Here is a 25,029-nt window from a genome sequence, read left to right as displayed (position 1 = left end):
GAGAAGAAGCGAAGTTGTAATGTATCAGTTTCTCGAGGCGGACTCCCTCTGGGAGCTCCACGACCTTGTGACCTCCGAGGCCAACTGCTGCCTGCGGCCAATAGCAGAGTTTGCCCGGAGGGAACTGCGAGCGCTGTGGCAAGATAAAATCCCCGCGGGCTACCGGGAGATGTTGGGCTAGTGGCTGTAGCGAATTGTATCTGATCGTCGTGACATCCCTCGCCGAATGCACACACATTGCGCACACACGCGCGCGCGCACGCACGCACACACGTGTTTATGCATGAATGTAAATTATATATATGTACAAAATTATGCGGTCATCGACGGGTCGTGAACAAGAGAAGTTCGTAAGTTAAAAAAAAAGATTCGCAACGCTGCGTTGGTTAGCGTCGCTCCGTATTTATTCGCATCGTTGTCGGGTGTTTTGCAGTATTGAGAATGATGACGTGGTAGGCGTGAGTAAGCGTAACCCCCCCTTTTTTACAATTTCAATCGACAACACCAACAACAACAACAAATACAAAAGGGATGCAGTTACTCGGCGGTTTAAAATATATTTCCTTTCTCTTTGTAGTATTTTCAACAACAACAACAACAAAAGCACTCGGTTATCGGTCTACAAACGAAAGGAAGAGGGGTAATGGTGTTGGGGTTGTTTTTCATTGGTTTTTTTTGCGCGGTGAATTTTGCTGTTGAGCAAAGGTGCGGGAGTTGTTCGTGGCGAGGGACTGAGTGAAGCGAGCGACGCGAGACCACACGGACACTGCGCAGCTGAAACACTTTACAGCATTGAATTGAAGCTTTCGTGACTGCAGGAATCCATACTCTTTGTTTCTTTCGTGACTTTACCGAAAGAACCAAAAAGTATACTTGACAGCATTTTGAATGTCCCCCCCCCCCGCCCGCGTCAACCCACCACCCACCCACAGTTGAAAGTCAAAGAGGCAATAATTGTTACCGAATGTAATTGTGATTGTCACCTCCTATCCGGCTTGCGTGCTAAGCTCAATTGTAAGTCGTGCACGTTGAATGATATTACGGACATTACGAAGAAAATGTATGATAATTTATCGTGTAAAATGTGATTGAAACGTGTTTTGAGAGCGAGATACTAGAAAAAAAACGTTGAAAAGTTGGCCACATTTTGGGTAAACCCGATCTTGAATTCATCCTCAGTGTCGGTCCATGGCTCCGGGCTGAGGAAGCCACAAACTCTGATCCGGGGTTTCCATTCTCAGGTGATGACGCGGGCAGGTGAGGTTGCAGTTTTGAGAAACTTGAATTGCCCGGCAGTGGCTTCGTCATCAGCGTTTTCTCATACAGAGAAGCCAAATACTCAAATGGAGACCCACAGATTCTCATAGAGATCAATAGACTACCACAGAGACCCATACACTCCCATAGAGATCCCCTACACTCACATGGAGACCCATAGACTCACGTAGAGACCCATATACTCCCATAGAGACCCATAGACTCACATAGAGACCCATAGATTCACATAGAGACCCATAAACTCACAGAGACCCATAGACTCACATGGAGACCCATAGACTCACATAGAGACCCATATACAAAAATTAAGACCCATCTACTCCCATAGATACCCATACACTCACATAGAGACCCATAGACTCACGTAGAGACCCATAGACTACCACAGAGACCCATACACTCCCATAAAGACACATAGACTCACGTAGAGACCCATAGACTCACATAGAGACCCATAGACTCACATAGAGACCCATAGACTCACAGAGACCGATAGACTCACATAGAGACCCATAGACTAAAATTAAGACCCATCTACTCCCATAGATACCCATACACTCACATAGAGACCCATAGACTCACGTAGAGACCCATAGACTACCACAGAGACCCATACACTCCCATAAAGACACATAGACTCACGTAGAGACCCATAGACTCACATAGAGACCCATAGACTCACATAGAGACCCATAGACTCACAGAGACCGATAGACTCACATAGAGACCCATAGACTAAAATGAAGACCCATACACTCCCATAGAGACCCATTGACTCATAAAGCGACCCGTAGACTAACATGGAAACCCATAGACTCACATGGAGACCCATAGATTCCAATAGAGACCCACTGAGAAGTGGTCCAGTGGGAGCCATCACTGGTTCTGGTGTCCGCACCTCCGATTAGCAACGGTTGGTTACATACGGCGCTAGGATAGCTTCAACATACACACGCTTCCGTCATCGTTATGACCACGCGTGTCCTTTCTGTTCCGACTGTAAATAAGTCCCCCTGCTTGCGTGATCAACTGAGACTGGCAAAACCTCCGAGGTGGACTTTTGTAGCCTCCGCAACCTGAAGCCACGAGCCACCGCCACTGACCAATGTATGATGCCACGTGCTGTTATAGAATTGACGCATTGGTGTTCGCGATTGTGATAAAGAAACACGAAGCAATAAGTTCGAGTCTATTCGTACCTCTAAAATATCCTGTTCTCAAAACTCTTTGACCGCCCCAACGCGTGTGTATATATACTGTGTAAGGATACATCGCTATATATGTTATGCATATGTACAGAAGGCGTATTCCAGTAATGGGATTTTATGTTTAACGGTGTAACAGTAAAACGGGTGGTTACAATTGTAATGCAGTTGATTAAAATGAATAATGTGCAGCTCTTTGTCGATCCACTGCTGGATGCCGTGTTAGTCATGGGGGGCGTGGGGGGGGGGGTGTTGACCATACTTCACCACGCTGGTCAGCGCGGGTTGGTGAAGGGTCAGGTTGGGGGGGAGGGGGTTGCCCAGGACCGGCTCGGATGTCAGTCGCACTGATGTCAGCGGGGACCAGGAATAGAACTCAAGTGTCCAGGTTCAGAGTTACAGTGCGCCAACCACTGCGCCACCGCTCCCCCACAGCAGCTGACTCTGAGCGTGGTTTTTTTTCCGTCTGAAATTCCACCAAGCAGAGCTGCAACGATGCATTTAGATTCTTACGCTCACATCATTTACATCGAATTTGCATGTCTATGAATCGATAAAGATGTGTATTCCATTCCAATGCGTACGTCGTGTGCAGCCACAAGAGGTCGCTGTGACGTTGACAACAGAATAATGAATTGCATCCCAGAATCACAAATCGTTCCACCTTTATTCCTTGTAATTCGAGCTAAAAACAACAACAACAGATTTTAATGATGTTGCAGTCTGATTGCAGTGGTGCAGGTGGTGATGCTGGTGGTAGAGGTATGGCTGATGGACAATGATGGTGGCACTGATGATGATGACGATGGTCATGGTGGTGATGATGGTGCTGATGATGGTCATGGTGGTTGTGATGGTGCTGACGGTGATGATGGTGCTGAAAGTTGTGCGGGTAGTGGTGCTGCTGCTGATGATGCTTGTGGTGGTGGTTGTGTTGGTGGTTTCGTTGCAATTGAAAGATGTTGGCGGCACACCGCGCACCCACGCTGCACGCCGACACTCTTCCCTGTGCATTCCGCGCTGCGTGGGGAAACTCGGCAAATTCCATCTCGCGGTTATTTTTAGTTAAAACCACTGAAATCACGGACAGTAAAACGCGTAAATTACCACCGGCCGCCGTTCCGTCAAGGCTCGCGCGTTTGGGTAAAAGCGCGCCTGTAATTGGAAGCGTCCAAAATGTTCATCGTTCAGTATCGTTGCCTGACACGGGTGTTAGTGCGCGAAGCCAGGGCCGATGAGCAAAAAAGAAAACCGTGTTCTTCCCCGAGCCATCCGTCAACTCAACGGGAGGCACTCCAAGTTCCAGCACGCTTAGCGGCTGTGCAGTTTTGCCACTGAATTTCGGATGAGAGCACGGCGGCTTCGATTGGGTGTTCCACTCGGCCAACGTTCCAATGTCAGTCCTTTACAATATAAATTTAATATATACTTTTTAATCACTAATAGAATGAGACACAGTAAACATGCCAACGTTGGGCCGACGTAGGCATGCGGTTGAAACTGTTGACACGACTGGACAAGGACTCGCCTCCGGTTAGCGCGGTTGGCTACGTACGGTGCGAAACAATTTCAACGGACATCACACGGAACAATGCAACTCGGGAAAGGAAAGAAAGGTAAAAACAAATCGGGGAGACATTTGCTCGGCAGTGGGAAGTTGGAGGCTGACGACGACGACATATAACGACTCGTAATTGAGTTGGGGTTAGTGCGCGTCATTATTGAAACAAATGTTGCAATCGTGATATTGGCAGCGGAAACCTCCGTGTGAAGTTGTAATTTACAACGCTTTGTCAGTCCATTGATGGATGGAGGCCTCCCAATTTCATGTCGGTAATGGGGGGTTGTATGGCGAGATGTTGGCTCACTCGCCCGGTATACAAGAGGTCGTGGGTTCGATCTCGACCCTGATGCCTGCTGCTGTATATTTGAAGTTTGCATGTTCCCCCCATGGTCGCGTGGATTTTTATCCAGGTCCTCCGGTATCTCCCTCCACATTGAGAATCAACATGATGCGTTTACAGTATTTGGCTGATATTTCACATGATGATAAGCCATTTCGTTCAGCTGTCATTCGTCGCCAGGTAGCTTCTGAAAAAGAGCTATAGAGTTTGGTGGACCTTTCCTGGGAAAATAAAACATAGTTCAGGTTTAGTATTTATTTCGCCACGTTATTCAGTACGGTTTGGATCGATTCAGGTTTCATTCACCACTGATGCTAGCCCTGGATGGAGTTCACGCCCAGGACAACCACAACTTAGCGCAGTCGTGCTAACCACCGCACCACCTCTCCATCCGTGTATGAGACATATATGCATCCAAATATTCAGTTCCTTACCACTGCAGTAACGTGATGTATACTAGACGTCGAGGACACACACGTGTGGTATGATAAGAAAAGATCCAGAGACCGGAGTCTGGTAGATCTCACTCTTAGCTTAAAGTGTTTGAATATTAAAATCCCAATTTTTACAAAAAGTTGGTCAATGTCCCTTTGTTGATATTTGATTTTCAGTGAAAGGATCCAACAGATACACGCTTGGAATAACATTGAGTTACAGGAGGAGGAACACGTGGATGAGATGAACGCACGCAGTTTAACGACGTCGCCCACACTGGTAAGAGTGGGTGGGGTGGGGTGGGAGAGGGACGCGTCACGGCTCGAAGGGGCGATGCCCAACGCTCAAGAGCAATGACGGAGCAGCAGACAAGGGATGGAACGCGCCCATGAGCACGTTCACGGAGGAGATGGAGCGGTTGAATTAGCTTGTGAATAGCTGCTGGGTGGATTGTTACGTCGCGTGACTGTGAGAGGTGGCAACGGTCGGGGGGCTTGGGAAGGCGACTGGACATCTGTGAAAAAAAGCTTTGTAGCTCATCGGATTCCTCCATTAAACATATTCTGATTGATTCATCCAGCAGTTCATTAACCTTGGCTGATATTTATAATATCTCCATCACTGGTACTAATGTAGAAACATCATCAAAGCTATTATTGTCTGCCGAGATGTGAATTGTGTTTCAAGTATTATTCATATTAACATATAGAATAGTAAATAATTTAATTTAAGTTTAATTTATTTGTGTACATTCTGAGCATGTGACACACGGGATAATGCAAGCGGTGTTTTTGTTTTGTATGTAAAGTGTCACACAGTGTAAGACCTCGCCGCGTGTTTCTTGCAGATCGTTCTGAATCGAGAACTGACCTCCCCAAAGTGTCACATTTGCCAACCCGGCGGATTGAATTGCTCGGGCTTCCGATTTTGTGTAACCCTTTTCACCATATTTGTAAACAAAACTCGTTGTCAATATTTCACCCACCACCCCCACATTTGTTTTTTCTCTTTCTCTACAATGCGGCAGGGATGAATTTCAGATTTGAACGCTTGAATATTCGAGTTTTAAGGACAATTTCACGGTTATTTTTGAATTTGAGCGCCACGGTGGCAAGATGTTAACTACCTTACCTGGTTTGCAGGAAGTCGTGGGTTCGATCCCAACCCTGACGCCTGTATATTTGTAGTTTTAGTGTTTCTCTCTCTCCCAAGGTGTTGTGGATTTTTCTTCGGATCCTCCGGTTTTTCCCTCCACATTTAGAATCAGCATCACGCGTTTAGAGTGTTCGATTGCTCTACATATCCACATGATGATAAGCCACTTCGTTGAGCTGGCATTTGTGGCCAGATCGCTGCTGAAAAAAAGCTATGTGTTTCGGTTGGCCTTACCTTGTAAAATGAAAAAAAAAATGTGTTTAGTTTATTCCCACAATGTACGAATGTTAAAGTGTCCTTTGTGTGCTAACATTAGTGACGTCACACGATTGTCAATTAGGGCGTAAGTGACGTCACGGTTTGTTGATTTTTACCGGGCTGTTCCGATTCAAAACAAAAACAACAAAAACCCCAAATTCGAATCTTCCGAAATGTCGTTACTAGGCCTCTGCGTTTCGGAGTTTCATTTCGGAATAACCCAGTGCCGGATTAAGCTAGTGCGGGCCTGCAACATAAAACACAATTTTTTTTAACTTGCATAGTAAAGTAATTGTATTTTTTAATTTGCTATACAGCCAGATAATACGATAAATTGCTAACCTTAAACACCCAGTCATTCATAAAAGTTGAAGGCGGTATAGTACTATAGTAATAGAGCAAGTGTAGAATCACTGAACCGGAATTGATAGCTTGAAAGCATTTAGCGCGGGGCCCTTGAAAGTGCGGGGCCCGTAGCTACATATGCATCTACTTGTGCTACTAGGATAATCCGGCACTGGTATAACCAGGAGCAGGTCCTTAACGAAGCGCCTATGTTTTGATTTAAAGCTTTCGTGACTGCAGGGATTCATATTCATGGTTCTTTCGGTAAAGTCACGTAGAAGGGAAATAATGAAATAATACAAATATAAAACAATAAAATTATTACGACGTTTCGACTGCAACACAAGCAATCATCATCAGGTGTGAAAACCACAGCAAGAAAATTTGAAAAAAGTGGCGTTTTTTTTTCTTAACGTAAGAAAGAACCAAGAATATGAAGCACCTATGATTGCGCTTTACAACCCCGCGCTAGACGGCAAGTTGTTATTAAAAATATCGACAGGACGCCCCTTCCTTCTCATCGGGTTGGCAAGTGGAAAAACATTATCCGTGGACGAGGGACCGACGGGTATTAAAACATGACACCATTGCTCGCATCACTGAAATGTCGCCCTGTAAAGTAAATCCAAGCGATTGATGTACACACACACACAACATTGTAAATAAAGAGCAGAAAAAATACAGCTTTAAACCTGCGGAGCGCAAGCTTTGTAATCTATGAACACGTGGGGTCTATCCGCGGGATGTATGGTAAGAGAAAGAGCCGCGTTGTTTATGAAATAAGTCGCTGTACGATTTCCCTGTACATTTTTTGGGCTGCTCATAATCGCCAGCGTTTCTACTGCGAGTGCATGCAAACGTCCCAGGTCATTTGTGGCATGAGCGGTGGCGATGTCCCCTAGAGTGTGCCCAGTCTCCATCGGCTGACACATACGGACGTGTGTACATGTATTGTAGATGCGAGAGAAAAAACACTGACGCTTATTTTAACATTGAGAGAAACTTTGGAGAGGAAACGGAAAATATATATATACTGTACTGTATATAAAATGAATGCGTGTATCTCGATACGATGTGATTTTAAAGAGGAGCATTTGACTGAAATTATTATACGAAATAAAGAACTTTATTAAGCAACCCGCTGGTGCATTATATATTGCCTGGTTCTCTTTTAATCCACGCTCTATCAGAAGTTCTGTCAAAATCAGTGCATGCTGTGAACTTATGCACTCCGTGCTGACGATATGTTTTCTCATGAAAGCTCCTACGTCTACTTTATACATCGTATATCCATGTCGTAGCTTTCCCGAGATTAAACTTTAAATAATACGACTCTTATTTTCATTATGCAGAAGAGAGCTTCACTTAAAGTGCGCGTCTGTGCTGCATTTTATGCTGCATACTTCATCATAACAACTTTAACTCGCAGTCCTTGTCTGACCGACCATACTTCACCACGCTGGTCAATGCAAGTTAGTCAAGGGAGTGTGGAAGAGCGCGGTTCGGATATCACTCGCCACTGATGTTATAGCCGTGGCCTGGAATCGAACTCAGGTCGGCAAAGGTTAATAGTGTGACGCGCTAATCATTGCGCCACGGCTCGCTCTCCCAGCATAATTCAGGAGTCGTTATTAATTAAATACCTTATATCGCAGCCTAGTGTAGTACACTGCATTTTTCGCACACCACACTTTAGGTATGTCTCGTACATAGCTCAGCAGGTACTGTTTGTGAGAGACTGGGTCTTGAATGATAAGGGAGCGGTAGTGTAGCGGTGACTGCGCTACGAACCTGGGGACACGGGTTCGATTCCCGCTCATGGCCAACACCAGTGACGATTATTTGAACCGGTCCTGGGCCTCTGCTACCTCGACTCATATTCATATGAGTACCTAGTGCGGTGTGTAAACATCGACACTAGGGAGACAAAGGCGGCCGAGCGTGGTGCTGGCCACCCACCCCCTCGTGTTACCGTGCCGGCCATCATAGGTGCTCGCTAACAACACTTGCCCAACAGTCTGTTATAGCCTACACGGGGGATTTTTGTCTTCAATGATAAAATAAATAAAGACATTTGGCACAAAGCTGTCAATATTACTGAATACCGATGTTGACCTTGGCCAATGAGCAAACCCACTGTGTTCCCGCTCCCTAACCATTGTAATTAATACATCGCCCCAATTGTGTCATTTCATTCGGTGATTGTAGACCAAATTAGCGCCAATTATAACCCAGCTTTCAATGTTTACCGAGAAGCGGTGTTTTCCGTTGATGGCGGTTTCTTGGAGCAGTCAGAGAGACAGACACGTGCGTCACCTCGGAGCCACTTTGCATGAAGACAAAAATAAAACGCATAAACAATTTAGCGAACAGGATAAATCTGGAATTCCCGGAGATGCTGGAAAGAAATGCCATCGATATTTCATCAATGTTCTGCCTCGTGTGCCACCGCAGATTAGTTTTGACGGCACAGATGGCATGCATTGTTAAGCAGATCTCCAACCAAGTGTGTAACTCGTGAACAAGCGAGATACTTCATAATTAAAAAGGCAAGAAAGGTTTCTACGGGCAGAAATTAATGCTGACCTGGACTAAGATGCCGTGTTTGCTTTTTTATAAATTTCAACTAAATTATTCCGTTAACTCGTTAATGCCCAGGGATATAGTATTAACAATAGCTACAATAATAGAAATATTTGCAATTGCTGTAATGTGGGGAACAGTTGCCGCAGCGATTTGTACAACTGAACGATGGGTCCCAGCCATCTGAGTTTCATTCCGAGCCACGGCTAACAATCAAGTGGCTAGTGACATGGGAAAGGGCACCGCCGTTACCTTTGCCAACCTGAACTGGCCACTATCGTCAAGTTTACTTAAATCGTTGGTTTGTGTAGCCAAAACAATTATTCATATGTGTCTTGAGTTAAGCCACGTGGTAGTTTTATGCCACAATTCTTGTCATTAACCTTCAACGACCCATCGCTCAAACTCCTTTCATGTCAGAATTTGATCAATACGTTTGTCACGTATAAATACTATACGTAGAAATAATATATATACGTAATTAATAAATACTATCGGTATAGCGAGATGGTAACTACCTCGCCTGGTGAGTTTGATCCAGACCCTGACGCCTAGAGACTTGGCGTTGCCTGTCTCTCTCCCCATGGTCGCATGGATGTTTCTCCGGGTCCTCCGGGTTTTCTCTCAACATTTAGAATCAACATCACACATTTAGAGTATTTTGCTGCCATTAATTCCCACGTGATAAGCCACTTCGTTGAGCTATCATTTGTGGCCAGGTCACTTCTGAAAAAGAGCTATACAGCTCAATGGGCCTTACCTGGTAACATAAACATAGTTTAGTTATAGTGAGTTAATATCTTGGCAGCGTATATTTAAGCTGGGTTGGAGGGGGAAGGGCGCCTTGACAATTCCTCTTGATATGCAAATTCCTTTGTCAAGGCGCCCTTCCCCCTCCAACCCAGCTTAAATATACGTTGCCAAGAATGGTGGTGCTCATTCAGACGCTGTCTCTCCGACAGACGTTGTGAGAATTATTATGATGTTTTATTTTTATTATTTTATTATTCCCCTTCTACGTGACTTTACCGAAAGAACCAAGAAGATGAATTGAATTTATAAAGGGTGAGTAGGTGAGTGAATTAATGAACGAATTACTTAATTTATTAATGAAAAGTGGGGTGAGTGGGTGAATAAATGAACGAATTAATGTAATAAATAATGGTGGGGTGAGTGGGTGAATGAATGAAAGAATAAATGAATCTTGAGAACCAAAGAGAATGAATGAATCAATTTAAAGATTTGGGTATGAAGCCCCGCCCACTCCTACTGACGCCACGTGACCTGCCCCGTCCAATGGAAGCGGCTCCCGCTCAGCTCTGCCGAAGCGCTCTAAAATTTTGCAAACGTGCTTCGTTTTGGGCTGCAAATGCGCGCCTCTCGCGCCTCCTGAGCCGTTCCCGTGTCCGGCGGAGTCGGTGTCGAACCCAGCGGGTCAAGGTGAGAGCGGACCCGGGTGGTCGCACGAGCCGTTCGTGTTATCGCGTCGCCTCCCCCGCGGGACAAGAGGCCGGGTAGGCCGCAGGTCGAGCACCGGTCTTGCCTGGTCGGGCTACCGATCCTGAGCGCGTAGGCGGCCCCCGACCGCGTGGCGAGGCCGGCGTCGGCGTAACGCCGCCACCCATAAAGAAGCTTTCGAAACGGCGCGATTTTAATGTTTTTTGTGCTCGTATTTATTTGCTGGTATTTTATTATTCAACCAAAAAATGTGCGAGTTTGATGTGGGGATTAATCGTTGTGAGTTATAATGAAGCTGCCCGTTCAGGATAACCGCGTGTGTGATGCGGTAGATACCAAGAAATCCATTCAATCGGCGTCTTGGTTCATTGATCAGACTGACACCCATTTTCTCCTCTTAATTGTTGTTGTTTTCTTTTCTTCCAGGTGTAAATATGAGTCTGTTTGGCACCAGCACGGGGTTTGGAGGAAACACTATGTTTGGAAACGCGGCTACGGACAACCACAACCCAATGAAGGTAGTAACACTTCTCTACGCGTGCGATTTTCGCCTCGATCACGGCAATTGCAATCATCACCACCACCACCATCGTCGTCGTCGTCACCACCGCTGGGTTTGCAGTTACCCGATGAGAGACATTTGATGAACTTAGGCAGTCAAGAGTGACGCATGTACTGCCATGTCGTTTTACTCGTGGGCAGTGCAACACACATCACCGTGGTCACCGCTTTCACGCGCCCGTGCTGATCGGTTTTGCTGAATGGGATCAGCTATAAAAAATTAAAATATACGTTCTTTATAAGAGCATAGAGTCATTGGGCATTGTCCATGGAGTAAGCAAGAATTGTGTTGGGGGGGGGGGGACTGTCTAATTCCACTCTGGCCCGGCACCTGGGCCTCTCCAGCCCATGCACCCTGGTGCAATTGCACTGCCTGTGCACTCAATAGCCACACGCATATTCTTACCGCTGAATATGTAGGATGTTTAGATATGGTTTGTACAATTGATGTCAACAAAAGAATAACACGTCTTGCTATTCATGCCATTGCAAGAAAAAGAAAACTGAATTTTATTATATTTTCACTTAAAATTGTTTTATTTTCCTGATGTGTTGCAAAAGCGTCAGTGGTTCACTGAGTGTATTAGAATGGAGGAGCGTTGCGTGTGCATGCAGTGGTGACCTGTCGCTAACCCCCGTCTCGTAGGACATCGAGGTGACTTCTCCGCCAGATGACAGCATCAGCTGCTTGTCGTTCAGCCCCGCCGCTCTGCCCGGAAACTACCTCATCGCGGGTTCCTGGGCGAATGATGTGAGTGAGGCAGAGTGTGGTGGCAGGCAGCATGCTGTGGCCTTGAGGGATGCAGTGCAGCCGAGGTGACCCGGTGGCTCAGACGTCAGAACTTTAAAAGGTGCCGCAGTGACGAGATGTTAATGCCCTCGCCTGGTATGCAAGAGCTCGTGGTGTTCGATCCCAACCCCGACGCTTATATATTTGGAGTTTGCGTGTCTCCCCGTGGTCGTGTGGATTTTTATCCAGGTCCTCCAGTTTTCCCCTCCACATTTAGAAACATGCGCATAGAGTATTTGGCTGCTATACATTTCCACATGATGTTAAGCCACCATTGTTGAGTTATCATTTGTGATAGCCAGGCCCTTTCTGAAAAAGAGCTATCTCAGTGGGCCTTACCTGGTAAAATTAAATTTAGTTCAGCTTATAGTTTCATTCTAACTCCTGAGCTGGCGCCACCAAGAATCTGGCTTCGAATCCAGCCTGTGATTAAACCAGGTTCTCACTTGTACTGAGTGTATGGTTTAAACTCAGGCTACCAATGACTGTTGAACCATTGCATTAATGTTGGTTATTCGCTTAATTCAGCTTTATTCATCTTTGATAATTGAAATATCGGTTGACTGCCACGCAGCAAACATTTCAATGTCGCAGGAAGTTTGGGAGAGTACACACCCTAGTATGGCAAAAAAATGTTACCTGAAGGATTTTACTCTGATGGCTGACCACTATGTAAGCCACGTTTGTCATTGACAAACGTGCTAAGTCGTGGGCATCAGAAGGTAGTACAGAAAAACAATTGTGGTACTCTATATACTCCCTGCCTTCACTGCACTGACAAGCATGGTGATGAAATATGGTCATATAACATCCACGACCTCTTGTATGTATGTTGAACTTCTTTCGCACGGTACGTAGCCAACCGTGGAGTGAGGAGGCCTCATCCAGCAAAGGATTGACAAATGGCAATGCGTGTACAATTAAACATCGTAACAGCAAACAGGTTTAACGTCACTGTGTCGTCTCGCTGCAGGTTCGCTGCTGGGAAGTGCAGGACAGTGGACAGACCATTCCCAAGGCCCAGCAGATGCACACAGGGCCCATACTGGACGTCTGCTGGAGTGACGTGAGTGGTGACGTCATTCATCGTTCAACTGGATACACCCCCAATGTCGAGGATTTTACATTCTCTTTGCCCTTTTGCGAGGAGGCTGCCTGCGTGGGTTTATGTGCACACGGAGGCATTTTCACTGTGTGTTTGTTTCAGGATGGAACAAAAGTGTTTACTGCGTCCAGTGACAAGACGGCCAAGATGTGGGATCTGAACAGCAATCAGGCTATCCAGGTTGCACAGGTCAGTGGTTCGTTTACTCTTTGTGTGTAGTTGAACAGTAGAACGTAAATATATTCTACACGTCGAACCCTGCGGCCAATCCAGTACTGGATGACTGCCACGGTGAGCGGGTCGTGGAGGTAATTGACCCATACGTCACCATGCTGGTCACTGTCGGTTTGGTAAAGGCAAGGTGCATAGAAATGGGCATGCAGATTCATAGTACAACATTGGATTTTGCTCCACTGTCCTCTGCTAGCCATCACATAGCCCTGCTGCCACCTATGCCAACTTGGCTGCATAGTGGTCACCCATCCACACATTCCCCTGGCCTCCGAGATCTGGTGAGATCAGACCCATCCTGGGTAAATTGGGCATAGGACAGATATCACCTACTCTTATTTTAATTAAAATTGCAATTGCTTCTGTGCTGTTGTCTTGTATAACGCGTCTTGATGTTTTATGTGTTGCAGCATGATGGACCAATAAAGACAATACATTGGATCAAGGCACCAAGCTATAGCTGCATTATGACAGGCAGCTGGGATAAAAGCTTAAAGGTTTGTGCGATTGTGAAAGCTTCCGAGACATTTATTCTTCACCATTTTGTCCACCAAAAGCCTTCCAGACAAAATATTCAATTTCTGAAATAGAATGTGGTGGTAAATACAGACGAGTTTATTTTTCTTAACCCTATAGCTTTTTTTTTCTGTCGCGCCATTACTTGTGCAATAATTATCCCTGCTGGTTTGTTTGCATTGTTCTCTCTACAGTTCTGGGACACGCGCACTCCAAACCCCTTGCTCACCATTCAGCTGCCAGAGAGGTGCTACTGCGCTGATGTGGTACGAATCCATTCACTCGCCTTTTGGATACCCAACAAAGACTTAGACGTGTCACACGATGAACCGCCGTCAGTCATTGTTAATGCAAGCACTGTAGGTTGCCGTGTGATTCAGGAGGCACATACCTCCACGTTAGAACACCAGATACGATAAAGTACAATTTGGATTCAATTAGCATCTAAAATGCATTGCTATGCAGAAACGTGGCATATTTATTTTATATAGTAGTCAGAGGCAGAGTAAAAAAAATACATCTTGAGCCTGGACTTGAACTGGGGCAGGGGGAGTCAACAGGACAGATGTCTTGGCGAAGGGTGTCCCAGACCATAGGAGCAGCAGAGGAGCATGAGCGAACTCCCATCGAGCGAAAATTGACTGAGATACAGAGTTCAATATTGAGTTTCAGCCTTCGATATTTAAAACAGATTCTCAAATATAGTGAGTTGATGATCTCAGCCAAGTAATCAATTACTACACAAGCCCCATCATGAAAATATATTTGTTGCTTCATTTGACTTATTCCAACTCTGAGTATTACGAATGTAGGATTTATTGTCATAGGACTTGCACCACAATAGTGGGACGTGGTCTGCATACTGTGAATAAGGGACCGTTCAGAGAACGTCTGAAGTAGTCTTTTCACAGGCCATTCTCAAACGCTGAGTGACGCACCGCTGTGCGATAGTTCTGAATGGAATTTAATCCCCGTCTCGTGACAAGCGTAATGCCATTTGCACGATTGGAAGTAAAATTGGAGAAAATATAAAAATGTATATTAAACAAATGACCACACACTGTGGAGTTGGCTTGCTTGTATGCGTGTAGTTATATCAGTACGGCCGAAGTGAAAAGTGTGTGTGTTTGTCTCAGGTTTACCCCATGGCTGTGGTGGCAACAGCCGAGCGTGGGCTCGTGGTGTATCAGCTCGAGAACCAGCCCTCGGAATACAAACGCATCGACTCCCCACTCAAGCACCAGGTCTGCTTCAAACCACAGATTGTGTCTTGCATGTGCATAGTGATTATACGTCAGAGGTCGCAACCGGGTACCCGATACCCGTACCCTACCCGGCCGGGTACGGGTACGGGGGTACCCGTTTGCGACCCTGGTGCGGCCGGGTACGGGTAGACCGTGAGTCACTGGTGAGTAACTGTTTGTCACTCATTTCCCAACGTCTTGTCTCTTCTCACAATTCAAGTTCCTAGAATCAACCCACCCGCGCCTGCAACATGGCTTCATCCCATAGGTCGCAATCAGGTACCCGATACCCGTACCCGGCCGGGTAGGGTACGGGTACGGCCGTGTACGGGTACCCGTTTGCGACCCTGGTGCGGCCGGGTACAGGTACGGGTAAGGAATCAAAACCCGTTTGCGATCTCTGTTATACGTGCATATTACTGCATAGAGACGGGAGGGAGGGGGGGCAGTATCACAGTGGCCTTTACGCTGCACTCTGAATCTGGTGCAATAGCGCCATCAACCCCAGTTTGATTATCAGCCGTGGCTAACACCGACGACAAGCGACATCTGAACCGGTCCTTGGAATCTTAGGAACTCGCACTGAGGAAGTTATGGTCAACCCCATGACTGATATGGCGTGGTGAAGCCTTTATCCGGCAATGAACTGGCCATGAACTGTAAATTGTTATGCTTAGAAAAACTACATTGTTACCTCCGTTATCGTTTTTATTGCCTCTGTTGTGCGAGTGGGCTCAGAATTTAATGGGGTCACCCAATCCACCAAGTTCTCACCAATTAAAATGTCATATCTGTGCTTGCTATGAGCAAACACTTAAGTTCTGTGTTCAGAAAATACCACATTATTCACTCGGGTAAGTTAGTACACAGCTTTTTTAATGACCAAATATTTCAAAACACATTACAAAATTATAATTTGTTTTAGAGTGTTCCCGAGATAATTCCCGCCTTGAATTGGTATGCATTATTTTAAGCCCCGAGAGAAGTGGAAAATAAATTGTCTACCAATTCTTTACTCAATCAAGTGAGAGCCAATTACGGCAACAATTATTGTGATTTTTAGTCATCATAGGTGGTGCTTAATGTGACTTGGACGTCTGGTGTTTGTATTTGCAGCATCGCTGTGTGGCTATTTTCATGGACAAGCAGAACAAGCCGACGGGATTTGCACTGGGCAGCATCGAGGGCAGAGTAGCCATCCAGTACATCCAGCCCGCCAATCCGTAAGGGACAACAGCTACTTTCGCGCGAGCTATCACTATTTTTTGTTGCTGTTCTCGCTAAGGAGGCGTTAGAGATGCTTGGCTTTTTTTTTCTCCCTGCCAAAGCCATCTTAATACTCTGAACAATTATTACTACTACAATGTGATGTATAACTGTTGTCTTGACTTAAAGCTTTCGTGACTGCAGGAATTCATATTCTTTGGGTCTTTCGGTAAAGCCACATAGATAGAAAAATAATACAAATTTCACGTTTTTTTTCCTGCCTCAGCAGCTCTCCCACTTTTTTTTCACCTGATGACAATTGCTTGTGTTGCGATCAAAACGTCGTGATATTTATTTTTTATCTACGTGGCTTTACCGAAAGACCCAAAGAATATAACTGTTATCATAATCCAGGTGTCGCAACCACTTGATAGCATTACATTTAAAGCAGTCAGGATGACTTGATGATCCATCACTGCCTGATTTTGCTCCAGTCACTCGCTCACCAGCGGTCAGTTGCCTCCTTATAACTCCTATATCGCTACTACCATGGTCACTGTTCCCATGAACTTCACTTATTGATTCCTCCACCGATATTGAGCACTCGGTCTACCGGACTGATTTTTTCATCTCATCCACACAGTGTCTCAATCGCCACACTGCAGGTCAAACCATTCTCTTTCTGCTTCTTTCGCTTTTATCAAGCTATTATGAACCTGCCCAATTCAATACATGTTCACCAAATATATGATACTCCTTAAATAGTGCTGTTCGTTGCTGGCCACTTGCTATTTTTGTTTAGTGTGTGTTTCGTTTGTTGTCCTTCCCCCGCACATCCGAATAACACGGTTGGCTGCGTACGATATGAAAGAAGGTGGACATACATACATTTGGGCCTTTGGGCCCTCTACTCAGCAACTGCGACTTAAAAACGAGTTGATGGCATTGGCATAAAGTGGCCGCCATAATACCGAGCTCACGAGTTGCCCATGTTTCACAAATATTGTTGCAGAGCCAAAGATAACTTCACATTCAAGTGCCATCGCTCCAATGGTCAAACGGGTCCCCAGGATATTTATGCGGTGAGTGCCATCAATGTGTTTGTTTTCTTGTGTGTTCATCATAATGAATGTCGGAGGGGGTCCCCGGCTTAGGGGGCCTCATTACACTTGTACCGAGCTGGCTCGACTGAAACTGGGTCCATATCCAGGTCTCAGCCACCCATTATTTAAACACGTTCCTTCAGAGTGGGCAGATAGGAACTTGGTTGGACGGAGCATTCGTGCAATCCGTGTCACGCGGCGCGTCACGTGGTGCTGAGCCCGCCTGAAGCGCTCTATGAAATACAAATCGAGGGCGTGGCTATGCACGACAGACAGACAAGTAATCCCTGGTGGGCAGTGTGGAACTGTTGTTTCTAGATTTGAAGCTTTCGTGACTGCAATGATTCATATTCTCAGGTTTTTTCGGTAAAGTCACGTAGGTAAAAACATTAAAATTAATGAAAGTAAAATAAAACAAAACAAAATAAAATTCACGACGTTTCGGAGGCAACACAAGTCTCCGTCATCAGGTGGGACCGTCACAGCCGAATTAGCTGCATCAAGTGAAGCAATGATTCAGATGTTGAATGCTCAGATGTTGAATCATTGCTTCACTTGATGCAGCTAATTCGGCTGTGACGGTCCCACCTGATGACGGAGACTTGTGTTGCCTCCGAAACGTCGTGAATTTTATTTTGTTTTGTTTTATTTTACTTTCATTAATTTTAATGTTTTTACCTACGTGACTTTACCGAAAAAACCTGAGAATAGGAACTGTTGTTCCTACCTGTAACAAGGTTCTCCAGTGTAGCCTGTTTACTGGTGATTGCACATCCACAATTACTGTTGGTTGAGTCGTCATATTCCAACTGGTTACACGTTTTATTTCATTGTGATACGATGACCACCGTGCCGGCCATGTAAAAATTGCAAGGGACGGTTAAAATTAGTTCTGCGATTACAATTTCTGGGGCTTTTGGAAAGAAGGTAATGTTTCACTGCTTTCTGCGGGAGTTACAAATGCATACCTCTTTTTATATCTCATCACGTAACATTGATATCACAGCTATATATACAGCTGTCTGTCAGTATTGCTGGATAAAGGCCTCCTGTGCAGTGTCCAATATGAAAGCTGTTTGACCATACTTCACCACACTGGTCAGTGCAGGTTGGTGAAGGGAAGGCTCGGTATAATTTTGGATATAACTCACCACTTAGCCATGACCGACAATTCAACTCCAGTAATCAATTATTAATCAAGTTTATAACATGGAGAGCGCTAACGATTGTGCCACCACTCCACTCGCTGCTCTCATACAATTGATAAAAAAAAGCAAAACGAAGAAATGTTGGGAAAAGGTCTTAACAGTGGTCATAATAGCATATACAGGCCATTGCTATAGAGCAGTGGTGGCCAACTGGCATCTCTTGAGCCCACATGCGGTTTTAAATATACCCACATCCGGGTCTATCGAAGGGGCATAACATAGAACATACTATCACATTAGCAAAGAATGATCAATTTCTCCTGTGCTGGAAACTGTTAGTATATATACACACGCACACATATATACTTGACTCTTTGCAGAACTCATGGATACCTTTTGGCTCTTGGCCTGTTACAGGTTGGCCTGTTGTAGATCAATAGCTCCTGTAATGGGCAGTTGATGCTAACCGTGCTGACCTCCGATAAGCACGGTTGGCTACATACGGGTTCGAAAGAAGTTCAACATAAATGCGTACGCACGCAGAGCTTATCTAATTGAATCTGTCATTGACCCGGTGCGTGCGTGTTGCTTTTTCGTGTCACAAGGTCAACGGAATTGCATTCCACCCAGTGCACGGCACGCTAGCGACGGTGGGCTCCGACGGCCGTTTCAGCTTCTGGGACAAGGACGCGCGGACCAAGCTGAAAACCTCCGAGCAGCTGGATCAGCCCATCACGGCCTGCTCCATCAACAACAACGGCAACATCTTCGCCTATTCCTCCAGCTATGACTGGTCCAAGGTCAGTTCATCTGCCCTTACCAGAAGCCCTTGTGATGTTACGTGTGTGCATGCGCTCGCTCCGCTGTTCAGTCTCTCAGATCGTTTCAAGACGAAGCTAGGCGTTTAAGGATTATCTGTCGCGACACGATGAATTGCCACTATTTAGGCTTGCTATCAGATTCGAAAACCAATTATTTTTTTGGTCCCGTTTTTTATTTCAGTCGTGTGTGTGCTGCCTGTTTTGTCTCGTACGTTTTCTCTCATTCGCACAGTCTTCAATGTTCCATGAGCTTAAATAGCCATTACCGTGTCTGTAATGTATCATCAGCCACGATCTGTTCTGGATGAAAGTCTCGAAACGTCTTGTTGTGTCAATGTATCCTTATGGCTCACTTGAGACTTGAAAGTAAAAAAAAATCGATATGACAACTTAAAGCTCATGTCAGACAGACCGGGGATACAAGCTAGCCGTGTATCGACGAAAGCTTTTGAATTTATTGTTTATTGTGGGGGCTGGTTCCATCTTTCATTCATAACCCTTTTGTTCGTTTGTCCTTTATGTTGTCAGGGTCACGAGTACTACAGCCCACAGAAGAAGAACTACATCTTTCTTAGGAGTGCCACGGAGGAGCTGAAGCCCAGAACAAAAAAGGGGTTTGTAACTTGCACAAAATACTTACTTGCATTATTGTTGACAGTTATATACCCAAGTAAGCCTCAACTGAACCTCAATTTTGTCTCAAGAGTACTGCATTTCAATGTTGGGAAACAATACCATTCGTGAGTGTTGGGCTTTGTATGAGAGGAAATTGGAAATCTCAAACCAGAGAAATCGCACGATGCTAATGAGGGGGGTGACTCATCACTGCCATCCACTGGCCACCTCGCAGCCCTATGCCTTAAACATCTGGCAAGCCCTGTGTGGTCGTTGCTATAACTACGAAGTGATATTTTCCCTTAGTTTGCAATGTAAATCAGTGTGAACAAAGTTGCAAATGAACCTTAAGGAATTATGTGCAAGTGGCCAATGGTGCTCCCACGTCTAAGGCTTAGATTGTGAGCTCCGATGCAATTGGCCACAAGTAAAAATGCTCACGTCAACTGTTGTCTTCTGCTTGCAGGATTTGAAGGCCTTGGGAAGATTCTTCCATGCTTTCCTGTGGTGTTGGATTCAAAGACTGCTTTACGCAAACGCCACTGGCACACAACTCAATTTTAGCGTTCTTTGGTTGTATTTCAGTTCTAAATCCCTTTGCACATCAGTCATGTCCTTATTGTAAATCATCCTCAATTCATGCTACGAATAAACATTTGTTATAAAACTACTTTCACTTGGGATTTTGTGTGTGTGTGTGTTATGCTGGGAGCGGTAGTGCAGCAGTTAACGGGCTGCACTACGAACCCAGCAACCTGGGTTCAATACCTGCTCTCGATCAATCTGAACTGGTCCTGGGGCCTCATCAAGGTCGAGTCAACCTCGAGTACAAGGGGGGGGCGGGGTCCCTGATAAAAGTCGGGGTTCGGGCTGGAAAGTTGCGAATTATTACGAAATCATGTAAAACTGGGAATTTTCTCCCAGAATAAATAGCAACCAAAATACGTACTGTACATGTACTATACTTCACAACGCATAATGTTCACAAGTTCAAACACCATTAAACACTTAATTGAAAACCATTTTACGAGCATTTCGAAGCAGCCCTGTACGTTTTAAAAGGTTTTTTTTTAATAGACATTTTAAACATTTTAGTGTAAAAAGCTCAATCTTAAACAGCATTTTAAAAAGATTGAACCTAAAATGTGTAAGATCTCACTTTGGGTGAATTGTGTGTTGAAGCGTTGCGACGATATTCTGCGATAAAGTCTGCACCGATTACAGCGAGCACGATGGGACTGAGAAGATGGTGGCGCGTACACGAGTTGTACAAAACGTCCCGCCCCCCTCAGAGCCAAGTTCAGCTGAGCCGAATCGAAAATGAAAATCGTCACTCGTGTTGGCCGTGATCGGGAATGGAAGTCGGCTCGCCGGGCTCGTAGCGCAGCACGCAAACCACTACGCAGCCACGCACAATGTTGTCGACTTGGCTCCGCTGAACCGAATCGAAAACGCCGTAGATGCGGGGAAGTTTTACGTTGTGTTCCTCAAAGCCGGCGATGTGAGTGCGAAAATACAATTATCAGGGACCACTCGGGTGATAAAGGCGACCGGGCGTGGTGCTGGCCACTTACCCCTTGTGTGGCGTGCCGGCCTTCATAAGTGCTCGCTAACAGTATTTGCTCCTACAGTCTGTTGAGGCTATATGGGGGATTTTTGTCTCGTTTGTATTTTATACACTTCAACCCATTAAGATTAAAATATAACTGCACTAATTAGATTCGTTTTATATGCTTTATTGTGCAAAGACTTGCACATGGAAGTTAACAAAATGTTGAACTCATTAACGTTAACTGTAAGTCATAAAACAACAGTTAAAATAAACTTGTTCCCTTGCTAGCTTTTGCTGTTGGACTTGGCACGAATAAAAGTTAAGTACTGCGAATTCTGCCAGCCACATGTTTGTGCTTTGTACATTTTAATTACCAGCGCAAAGCTTCACTAAAAAGTGTTAATTCACAAGTGGGTGGTTTTGATCGGTCGGCCAAACACAAGCGGACGTCAATGTAATGTGTGACTGGGTCAAATTTACAGATACGACCCGACTAATCAACTTGAGCCAGAGCTAAAAACATGCAGAGCTGGGAAGGATTCCACAGCCAAAAATGTTGCCGTGTTCTGGCCTTGCGTAACAAATCGGTGTACGAGTATAAGTTTTGCACTCGAAGAACAGCAATGATAAATCCTTTAGCCCGTGAGAGCCCATTAAGGTGGCATTAACATGACCTATAAAAACTCTGGTGTATTTCTACTAACAGTGACCCAAACTCAGAATCAACTATCATTTTACTTATTGTGATGTGGGTTGTGAACTGCACACAAACTTTAGATTGGGTACATTTTAGATTAGTCTCCAACCAGTAAGTGTTCAATTTGCACGCCCTTCATTTTTGTCAGGGCTTAATTACGATGCTGAGTAACATACTCACACTAAGCCAAGCTGCCACAAGGCAATACTTGTATCATTGTCAAAGAATATTAACTTGTGAGCATTGGGGTGACGCTTCTCACCATTCGCAGCCCTGAACCAACTATAGAAATGTCATGTTCCTTTGGCGTAGGTGAGTTTCTCCACTGGCGTGCCGCTGTTAATTTCTCGCAATTATGTGTCTATCCAACGTTACGAAGTGTAGCCGATTCCAATTTCTAAATTGTTAAAACGCTTAGGATGACAGAAATGATCATGACTACGTGGAAGGTACCTGAGGTGGGGCTTGTATTTCTTTTGGGATAGGATCGGTGACTGGTTAGGGTAAGTGGTATCGTGGTTGGGCTAGAGTCTGGTTGGCTAATCGTTAAGGTTTGAGGTAGGGATAGGGTTTGCTTGACCAGTATGTTTAAGGGATAGGCTCTTTTTGGCTTGTGTGGTTAGGTTATATGTATGACGAGTTGGTAATTAGTTGTGGGGATAGGGTTATGGTTAAGGTTAATTCCTGGCTCAAGTGGGCAAGGTTAGGGGGGGTAAGGCTTGGGTCCCGTTGGCTCGTGTGGTCAGGGTTATGTGCATGGATAACCTGCGGTTGGCTACCATGTTTAGGATAATTGCTTGAGCTCTTGTCCGATTAGCGTACTCCGCTCCTGAAGACCTTCCCCCTCCACTCACGTTACATTCACTATTGCGCTGCCGCTTCCCTTCCCAGCTGGTGACGGCGCCGTCCTCGGCTCGGCCTCTCGTCCACGAGCGCCTGCAGGCGGCCACGCAGCGCCCGCGCCTCCTCCAGGATGCCCCGAGCCGCCGCACGCCGCTCCGAGCACAGCGCCTGTGCCTCCTCCCGCAGGCGGCACAGCGTGGACGGCACGGACTCGATTCCCGGCAGCACGTGGGGTGTCCTGGTGGAGGAATCTGATGAGCTATAAAGCTCTTCTTCTTGGTTCTTTCGGTAAAGTCGCGTAGAAGGGAAATAATAAAATAATAAAAATAAAACATAATAAAATAATTCTCACGACGTTTTGGCCACAACGCAAGCAGCCGTCCTCAGGTGAAGAACAGGTCTGTCGGACGCTGTCTTTCCGACAGACCTGTTCTTCACCTGAGGACGGCTGCTTGCGTTGTGGCCGAAACGTCGTGAGAATTATTTTATGTTTTATTTTTATTATTTCCCTTCTACGTGACTTTACCGAAAGAACCAAGAAGATGAATCCCTGCAGTCACGAAAGCTTTAAATCGAAATATAAAGCTCTTTTTCACATGTCCAGTCGGGATGGGTCAGAGCATTACACCAGCAAACAGTACAGAAACACTATACGAGTGCAAAGTATAGGAAAGGCAAAAAAATTACTTACAAATATACAAATGAAAGTAAATTATGTTTTATCTTACCAGGTAGAGCCCATTGAGGGACTTACTATATTTCTCAGAAGCGAGCTGGCCACAAACGATAGCTCAACAAAGTGGCTTTATACGTGGACATTTATATCAGCGAAATCGAATTTCAATGCATGTTTCTAAATGTGGAGGGAAAAACCGGAGGACCCGGAGAAAATATCCACACGACTATGGGGAGAGAGACATGCAAACTCCAAATATACAGGCATCAGGGTCAGGATCGAATCCCTGACTTCTACATACCAGGCGAGGAAGGTGACATCACACCTCCGTGGTGTGATGTTACCATGGTTATAGTTGCAGCATCAATGCGTTCATGGCAACATGCATACAATACAATTTGGGAGTTTATAAAGTTTTATAAATGTGGTAGTATTATTGTTTATGTTTGGAGAAGCATGCCCATGATAGTTTGTGGAATTCTTAGCGATTTCCAAAGAAGGTCTTTCCATCTGCAGTTATAACTCTCGAAAAGATTATCCAATATGATTACAATTTTTGTTTAATGTGTTACTATTAGATTATAGTTTCGTGGCTAAGTATGGTTTTTTAATTGTTCCTTAAAACGATACACCTCACCATATTCAGATATTAAGTACTCGGTGCTTTTACGTAAGATCCGAGCTTCGATTGACAATAATTTTCCAGTTTCTTTGTGCAATGTACTGTAGATACCCTTGTGTGTCATGGGTGACGTCGGCAGAGGAAAGAGGTGTGCTGATCCCTTCATTCTCACTCTTGGTCGGACTTCTATTCATCAGGGACGATACCATCCCCTCCAGCGTAGCCTGGGTAAACATACAACGTAAATAACCTCTTTACAGAACAAGCATGCATGCATCCATCCATCAACTCTTCCTGGTAACTGCAATTAATCAAATTGGCAATACATTATAAAGATAAATTATTCTCTTATTACTTGAAGGGATGTCAGAAGCAGTTCTATGAGCTCTCCTTCCGCTGGGAGTTCTCTAATCATCGGGTTACGCATTGCTCTGCAACAGTTCCAAATGGATCCGTCGTGTGATGACGCAACGCTAATTCACAGCACAAATTGATACAAATTATGGGAGGGAAAAAACGAATGTAAAACACAAATAAATAACCACACCATGACCACACCTCGATTTTGAGCGAGACTTTGCCATACTCCAACTGCGCCGCGTCTTTGCCACCACTGCTACCACCGCCACCGCCACCGCCGTCACTGCCGGGCCCCTCGTCACCCGCCCCGTAGGAGCA

At 45.2% G+C, this 25,029-nt stretch overlaps 2 protein-coding genes across 2 annotated transcripts; one reads left to right on the top strand and one right to left on the bottom strand.

Moving 5' to 3' along the window:
- The first annotated feature begins 10,432 nt into the window (after positions 1-10,432).
- Positions 10,433-20,628, top strand: RAE1 (ribonucleic acid export 1). Its single transcript, XM_078862729.1, has 13 exons — positions 10,433-10,603; positions 11,048-11,139; positions 11,829-11,933; positions 12,946-13,038; positions 13,180-13,266; positions 13,719-13,805; positions 14,019-14,090; positions 14,961-15,068; positions 16,185-16,291; positions 17,287-17,356; positions 19,131-19,325; positions 19,875-19,960; positions 20,428-20,628. The coding sequence occupies exons 2-13, from the start codon at positions 11,056-11,058 to the stop codon at positions 20,432-20,434; spliced, it is 1,101 nt and encodes a 366-aa protein (XP_078718855.1). The 5' UTR covers positions 10,433-10,603; positions 11,048-11,055; the 3' UTR covers positions 20,435-20,628.
- A 2,286-nt stretch (positions 20,629-22,914) lies between these two features.
- LOC144935879 (uncharacterized) lies at positions 22,915-24,977 on the bottom strand. The gene is made up of 3 exons (XM_078862730.1): positions 24,910-24,977; positions 24,463-24,575; positions 22,915-23,291 (listed from the first exon to the last, which is right to left on the bottom strand). The coding sequence occupies exons 2-3, from the start codon at positions 24,558-24,560 to the stop codon at positions 23,075-23,077; spliced, it is 315 nt and encodes a 104-aa protein (XP_078718856.1). The 5' UTR covers positions 24,561-24,575; positions 24,910-24,977; the 3' UTR covers positions 22,915-23,074.
- Positions 24,978-25,029: the final 52 nt, after the last annotated feature.

The sequence above is a fragment of the Lampetra fluviatilis genome, chromosome 14 (assembly GCF_964198595.1).
Source record: "Lampetra fluviatilis chromosome 14, kcLamFluv1.1, whole genome shotgun sequence".
NCBI classification, from domain to species: domain Eukaryota; kingdom Metazoa; phylum Chordata; class Hyperoartia; order Petromyzontiformes; family Petromyzontidae; genus Lampetra; species Lampetra fluviatilis.
Note: the sequence above shows the minus strand (reverse complement) of the source record. Positions and strands in the feature narration are given on the sequence as shown.